The sequence below is a fragment of the Gossypium hirsutum genome, chromosome A06 (assembly GCF_007990345.1).
Source record: "Gossypium hirsutum isolate 1008001.06 chromosome A06, Gossypium_hirsutum_v2.1, whole genome shotgun sequence".
Classification (NCBI taxonomy): domain Eukaryota; kingdom Viridiplantae; phylum Streptophyta; class Magnoliopsida; order Malvales; family Malvaceae; genus Gossypium; species Gossypium hirsutum.
Window position 1 is genome coordinate 38,685,003 of NC_053429.1, and position 7,810 is coordinate 38,692,812.

Consider the following 7,810-nt stretch of genomic DNA (forward strand, 5'->3'; position numbering starts at 1 on the left):
ATAATTTCCAATTAAATCAAGATTATGATGATTAATTTGAATTTTATAAGCGATGAATGACTATAAATTCTTATAACTCAATCCAGTCAGTTTTTAATATATATATATATTTAAATTTCAAAACCTATGTATTTATATAATATATAAAAAATATTTAAAAACTAAGATTTCAATTAAAAACCGATTTCTATGGATGTTTTATTTTTCATATTTGAAGAAGAAAATGCAAGAAAAATATTTAATGGATTAAATTAACTAGATTAAGACAGACTTAAAACACGTTAATTAGGTGGAATTTTCGATTTTTTTTAATCGAACCTACTAAATTAACACCAAGTGATTGTGAATAGATTCATTTGACATGGAAAGTTAATAGGACATAAAAAGACAACCTTTGATTTGATGCCTTCGCTAATGAAGGGAAGACAAAAAGGACACAAGCCTTTTCCTTTGACTCAATTAAACAAAACCCATCCTACGAACGTGGGAAGGGGAATGGAATCCACTGTCACATTAAATTACATGAGTTGGATTAGTTTTGTAAACCTCAATTGAAGGTTTTTTAGTCCATGAGGGTTTCCGTCTTGTAATCAAATTAAATTGAAATGGTTTAGGTTGATTTTGGAGATTAATATTAATATGTCTAATTCATTCTTTCTTTGTCAACATTTATTAGATTGAATGATAAAGAAATTCAATACCTTCTAAGTAGTCTCTAATTGAGAGATTTTTGTCTTCAACCCAATTTAATGGAAACCAATGGAGACAAAAAAAAAATCAACAACTCTTTTTAGTGAAATAATAAGAATTTAATAACCATGAAAAGCCTACAAGCTTACAAATTAGGGATAAGGATATAATAGCTAAAACTCAAATTTTGAACCTTAAGGTGCTTACTGTTGACCATAAAAAAGCTAAGACTAGAACCTTGAATTTCAAGGTGCAACCGTTTCTCGGTTATCATTGTAAATAAAACAATACAATATAATATTCATAGATTCTGTTTCCATTTAATATTCATTTCCATTTTCAACCTTGAAATGAAAATTTCCCAAGACTCTCCTAAACCAACAAGAATACCACCAACAGCTTCTAAATTCAAAAAAACAGGGTTACTTTTTCATTGCAAATTCATAAGAGGATTTCATCAAAAAGATAAAATCATTTCATTGTGGGTGTAGCTACAAAGAGTGTTGTGTTATTTGCAACAAATGATGTAGAGATTACATTTTAATTTTATTATTTGAATGTAAAAAAATTGACATATACAAGACAATATATTTGACTAACCAAGTATTCAATGAAGATGATGGTAAAACTCCTGTCTCTGTAATACAAATGCTGCTATCGAAGGCATTCAGACTGCGTCTCTTGTTTGAAATCTAAGCCAATAGCGATGGGATCATGAACTCGAAACTGGAAGAGTTTCATGAGACCAGTCATGCACTAGGGGATATGCAGATTATGCCAATACCATATAATGGACTCAAAGGATGAACAAAGCTTAATGGAATGAGTTCAGAAATCAATTTTTCCTCTGGCCTTAAGTTGATCCTCCTTGAGTCTTCTTCTTCGCAGATTGCTTGCCCTATAACAAACCCAGTTTGGTTTAAATCAGAGCAAGAATTAAGGGTTACAACTAAGATGACTAGATACAGACTTATGGACTAATGTTTCCACAAAGCTAATACTTACCAGCGTTGATTGAGGAATATTACGGAATCAGCATGAACCTTTTGGCCGTCCTCATTTCGGTGCCAGTTCAAGAATGCATGGGTTCGGTTCTTTAACTCCAATGTTGAATGACCATAACTGGCTTCGCGGAATGCAGAATATTCTGGTTGTGGGTCCCGAAACCTAATGGTGAATTACAAATACATGGATCACATAAGCACTTACAGCAAGGAGTTTAACACTTGATACTTTCAAATGATATTGTCATAAAACAAAATATTCAAAGATTGATGGTTGTTCACCTTCCAGCAAGACCTTCCTGATTTCCTGCATCTCCAACTGTTACGTACACTGGAGCTGATTTGTTAGGCACAGGATAGCGGTAGCCACTTGATACATTATAACGGATATTTGAGATGCGATACTGCAAATCAATAACATCAGACTTTATAGATAATCTATATTTGCACCCAAATATTTTTTTATGCATATGCACAATTGAAAAGACTCAACCCAAATCCACTGCCGAGACCTTAGCAGAACAATATGTTCGGATGTCATGTGGGAACCGATTCCTAAGCTTTTCAGGAATCCATTTCTCTATCTTTCTATTTCTTTCTAATCATGGAACATTAAGCGGAGTCTTGATGATGTCAAATTTGATAATTAGGAAGAGAAATGAGGTAATTGACACCATTTATAGAAACAAGAAGCAATTTTCAGCATGGTTGGTTGGATATGGAAGCTTTTCAGAGGACATAATTGAGCTAAGAAACTGGAGAATCATTACATAGGGTCAAATGAAAGTTGATTCTTTTGTGATTATAGGCCACAATAGGTGGTTGATTTTTCAAACTACTGATTCTCGAGTTGGCTTACGTTCAATATTCTGACCATCTTGCCTTTTACGTTTCACTTTTCCCCAGAGGGACTGGCCTGCCCCTGTTTATGATCTGGAAAGGCTACACCACAAGAGGCGGGCTACTTAGACGTTCAACTGACAATAGCAATGACCAATGTAATATTAGGAAAATGGCTATGGAATTTGAACAAAAATTGCAGGTCCATGAAGATATCATATACAAGGAATAATGACTGATTAGAAAGCAAATTAGACTAATAATATTTTATTCTAAAGTATGAGGCTTCAACAATTTTTTGATAAAGGTGGCATCAAGAGCAACTTTTTTTATTTATTTTACAGATTAATTATTACTTATTAGTCACTAGTAAGTAACTGATTCCAATCAATTCCAGGGTCTAATTCTTTCTTATCCTTACCCCAGTGGGAAAAAGCAACATGAAAAAGGAAGAATGTACATACCGATCTTTCATAGGCATGGACATGACCAGCAAAGATGAAATCAACTCTATGACGAACAAACCAGCGCTCAAAGACAGCTCGCATACTTTCACCCTCCATAAAGTGAGCTTGGTTACTATTGTAGATGGGAACATGCATGATAATAATAAGCCAGGGTGTCTTCTTTCTATCCACTCTTTTGAGCTCATCTCTTAGCCACAACCATTGAGGAGTGTATTTCACTGGTCCAAGAAAATGGTGAAAGTTTCAGATCTAGTCTAGATGCTTTAAATTTGTAGCAAATATCAATAGATAAATGAATAAAGTGAATAAACAACATTGACGGTTGTCTTCATAACTATCTTTTCAATAAGCTGAAAATTGTGTAACATCAATATTACAAAAGTTTAAGAGTAGACAAGATAATAATATAGGAAAATATTATCAGAAATCTGAACTTTTTATTGGAACATATACAGAAAAACCAGGTAAATAGGATGTCTTACCATGGGGTGAATAGCTGGAGAGGACAATAATATGAGCTGATGCCCGTCGGATAGCATACCAGAGAGGATTCTTGCTTCTGGAAGCCAAATGTGGTGTACTAAATCTATGAAGGAATGATTTAAAAGGAAGGACTTCTCCCTGCAAAAAAAAAAAAAAAGAAAAAAGGCACAGGTGTGACAAAGTAACAAAGATAAGCTATGATCTATATATTTTAGTCTGTACTTCAACAAGGGTTTAAAATATCTTTATTCTCAAGTAAGTATATAGAATGTAGTGGTAAAGAAACCAGTTATTTTGTCTCAAATATCAGGAATGGGCTGAGGGAAGATCACAAATCACAACACCAAAAAGGTATTAATAGCACATAATATATATCAAGGTGAAATATGAGTTAAAACAAAAGGAAATCGACATCTATACATATAACAAATTCAAGATGCACAATTGAAGAATTACCACATCTGGCATGTATTCTATCTCATGATTCCCAGCTGACCAAATCCATGGTTGATAAGCAGCACTTCTCTCAATAAAGCGGCCCCATGAATCCCATCGAATACCAACATCATTGTATTGGTATCTATCAGCATAAGAGAGGTCACCAAGAAACAAGACGGTCTGTCCTCCACTCTGCATGTAATGCTCCAGAGTTGAAAGAGAATTATATGTTTGACCCAAATCACCTATAAGATACAAAACCAGTTCAGGAAGTGATTTGTTTTTGCAGCTTGTCTATTTTGTTTTGGGAGTTTCACAGAAAACCATCTTGAATATACAAAAATCATATTTTCTTTTGAACTTTAAAAAACAAGATTATTCATTACTATGTAGATTAATATTCTAATGACATCTTACCAATAATTCCAAATGTAAAAGGAGAATCCGGGTCAATCTTTGGAGGAGTTTGAAACCAAAATTCTCGAGATGAATGACCTTCACCAATCTTGTAATAGTACTTGATCTCATACTAAAAGAAAAGAAAGTTAGTGGTCTTAGTATAAGTTGCAACATCACACGAATACACGAAAAGACTGATTCTACCTATTGGTAGCAACTTCATAACATGAAATATGCTTCTCATCATCTGGATGTTAGATTCGTTAGCATATATTGCAGCAGCTCCAGTTTCAGATAGAATTATTATATGACTGTTTGAGTCTTCATGCTACAGATAACATCATATGTTGTTCGATATTTACCTCTAGACCATCAACAAGACAGTGATGAATATAGCCAGATTTATAGTTGTAAAAGGTGTAATTAGCCACTGTGCCATCAGCTTTAAAGTCATATTTATTCTCTGATGTGCCATACTGTACTCTAGAAGACCCAGGTTTATCAGCAGTAACCCATGATATCATTACAGCTTTTCCATCATAGTCACCTTGAGTAATATGCACCTACACCAATAAATTTGATGAAGTTAAAACAATTTCTTAGCAAAGCTGTAATCCCGAGGATCAATTAATGGCCAGGACTAGATAGCAATGGTAAGAGATCATCTTAAAGAGTAAATTTTTCAATGCACTTGGTAAAATTGTTCTCTTAAAGACTGTCTTTTCCTCAGAATTTAAAACAAAGCTATTGTGTTTTTTATATGATAAGACCTCATTAATCATCCATTTAACCCTCATTCATACAACCAATAAATGTGAAAAACCAGTATCTTAATTGGCTAAACATGAATCTGACTTGCATAGAGATTGGCAATGAATGGTTGCATCATCAGTTAATACTGATTGGAAAAGAAAATATTTGTAGGAATAATTTGAAATAAATAGCTACAATAATGGGGTTACTGATGTGTATTACTTACTTGTTGCGGAGCATTGTAACCATTAGGAATTGCAAGTACTTTATGGTCAAGAGGGATATCAAAAGATTGCCATTTCGTACGAGTAAAAGTACTTGTAATTCCCGCACTTCCCTTTTTCACAAAGGCTAAGATAAGAAACAACTTGAGTAAAAGCTCAAACAATGTGAACCACAGCCCGAAAGCCATCAGCAACAGTGTTTTGAGTTCATGAATCAAGTTCTGAAACAACACCAATTTGGTCAATCTGAAAAGAAAAAGGAATCAATTAAATTCGAACATTTATATAAACACAAAAACCACATATAAGTTCAAAAAAACATTTCACATTCCAATAAATCGTATTACGTTACTACTAAATGAACCCAAAAAAACCATTCCTATCCAATTTCGCATTCCAATAGTTGTTCCTCGTACCGGACAGATTCATCGTTAATTTATCATATCACTTCTCATCTAAGCTACATTTATCAATACAAAAAAATCAGGGAAAAAGTTAAAACTTTCAGAGCAGGTTTCAGATCTAGACGCATTTTCAAAGAATCACAGCAATGAAATGGAAGTTTAGGATCAAAGTAAAAACAAAGTCGGTGTGAAACTCAAAAGCCAGTGCGCTACCTTTGCTGAACCGTATCTATTAAACATACCCAGATTTCAAAGGCATCGAGAAATCGAATTCGAAATGCAAAAAAGAAAAAAAAAACATAGCAACAATATTTATAAAATAAAATAAATAAAAAGAGCAAAGCTTACTTCCTTACAGGCCACCAGCACCACGATAGCAGAGAAAAAGAGAGAATAAAGAAAGCTATAACAAGTTGGGATTATTCGTTTACTTGAAAAAAGAAAAGAAAAGAGTGAATGTTATTTGAGTGAGAAAATTACCTGTGAAAATGTTGGGCGTATAGAGAAGAGGGGAAGTGGAATTTATCTGGCGGGTAGTTGACGGTTTTCATAGGGTGCTATTTGTTGTCAGATTTCGTTTTTCCTAATTAAATATATTTAAAATGTTGAAATAAATAGGGATAAATTAACATTTAGTCATTAAATTTAATAGTTTTTATCAATTTGGTCCTTAACTTTTTTGTCCATAACAATTCTGAAACTTGATAATTTTTTTAATTTGATCCCTAAACTTTGATTATTCACAAAATCATCTAAAAATTTCAAATATATATTATCCAAAAAGTACAAGAAAATATTAAAAATTTTAGATAATGATGTGGCACAATCTCAATGTACCATATTTTTCATAGGATAATGGAACCTAAATTTAGGGACCAAATTAAAAAAAAAACTTATCAATTTTCAGAACTAATATGGAATAAAGAAAATAGGACCAAAGTGAAAAATGTTCTCAAGTTCAGTGACTAGATGTCGTTTTATTCCAAACAAATATACAAGCGTAAGATAGCAGGTAGTGACGTTGTGTAGCATAAGTTAGCAGCTAGCTTTGTCGTTGTGCGATAACGACATTACACCTAAGTAACTCAAACCCGTTAGTGATAAGGTTATAGTATATGATTGTTTAAATTCTTAATTAAATTAGTTTCATAGTTAAAAATTATTAAAATATATATTATTACTTGAATTTTCGACTGAGTCAATGTCACAAGTTAATTATACACTAATTTATTTGAAAAATAATTAAAAATGTGTCACAAACAGGGGCATAATTAAAGGGCTGGCAGTGGCCTGACTCCTTTAAAATAGAAAACTTTCTATTTAAACCCTTCAAAACTTTTAAATTTTTAAATTAATAAAAGTAAAATTACACTTTGGTCCCTTAAAAATGATAGAAATTTGATTTAACCTTTTAAAACTTATAAAGATATAGACTATTCAAATTGTGAAATTGCATTTTTACTATCGTAAAAATTACAATTTAATTTCGACCCTCTTAAAAAAAATTTTCTGACTTCACCCCTAGTCACAAATCTTTACCTAATAAAATATGTCAAGAGTGTAACTCCCCAAACCCGGCCTAGACGTTATAGCCGAATCTGGAGAAGTTACATAGAATGGGTTTAGTTATGTAAAATCTTTTCAGTTATTCAACTCATATACTTTATATCCATTTTCGAAAACATTAATTAATTAGTTATTTGCCAAGACCTATTTTACAGCTGAAGTCTAACAAAACCGTTGCATCTTAGAAATCAGATTTGTATTTTTAGAAAAACCTTTTTTTTACCGAAAAACCATCGGTTTAATAAAATAATTTATCAAGGCATGCCGATTATCAACAAACCAAAAATTAACAGTTAATAATCATAAAATCTAGAGAGTCCCAAAAATTACAGACTCTCAAATAAAAACCAAAATCATAAATAAAACCATAAATTGCTAAATTTAAACTGTTTATAGTTGAATGGTCACTTCTGAGTCTCCGTCGCTCCGATCCGCCTAAGTCTGTGAATTACCTGAACAAAGCAGACAAACAAAGGCGAGTTTTCGTAAACTCAGTGTGTAACCCAACAAAATTATGCATGCAAACATATAGAGTTATAAGC

The 7,810-nt window shown here is 32.5% G+C and overlaps 1 protein-coding gene across 2 annotated transcripts; it reads right to left on the minus strand.

Moving 5' to 3' along the window:
• Positions 1-1,097: 1,097 nt before the first annotated feature.
• LOC121230629 (bifunctional purple acid phosphatase 26) lies at positions 1,098-6,271 on the minus strand. Of its 2 annotated transcripts, none has more exons than XM_041115666.1 (10): positions 6,183-6,271; positions 5,301-5,544; positions 4,684-4,884; positions 4,340-4,451; positions 3,941-4,167; positions 3,484-3,622; positions 2,999-3,219; positions 1,977-2,098; positions 1,696-1,857; positions 1,098-1,588 (listed from the first exon to the last, which is right to left on the minus strand). In XM_041115666.1, exons 1-10 carry the CDS (start codon positions 6,251-6,253, stop codon positions 1,519-1,521), a joined length of 1,569 nt encoding a protein of 522 aa, XP_040971600.1. In that variant the 5' UTR covers positions 6,254-6,271; the 3' UTR covers positions 1,098-1,518. The 2 variants fall into 2 exon arrangements, with proteins under 2 accessions (XP_040971600.1, XP_040971601.1); XM_041115667.1 differs by having other exon boundaries at positions 6,051-6,189.
• Between the last annotated feature and the right edge of the window lie 1,539 nt (positions 6,272-7,810).

Bases quoted from the DNA above. Each gene is read 5' to 3' on its own strand.
- LOC121230629 (XM_041115666.1), bottom strand. From the start codon at position 6,253: ATGAAAACCGTCAACTACCCGCCAGATAAATTCCACTTCCCCTCTTCT. The intron at 4,452-4,683 runs GTAAATATCGAA...CTTTTCTTTTAG, and splicing joins GTCTTGTTGATGGTCTAGAG to TATGAGATCAAGTACTATTA. The intron at 1,858-1,976 runs GTGAACAACCAT...ATTCACCATTAG, and splicing joins CAGGAAGGTCTTGCTGGAAG to GTTTCGGGACCCACAACCAG.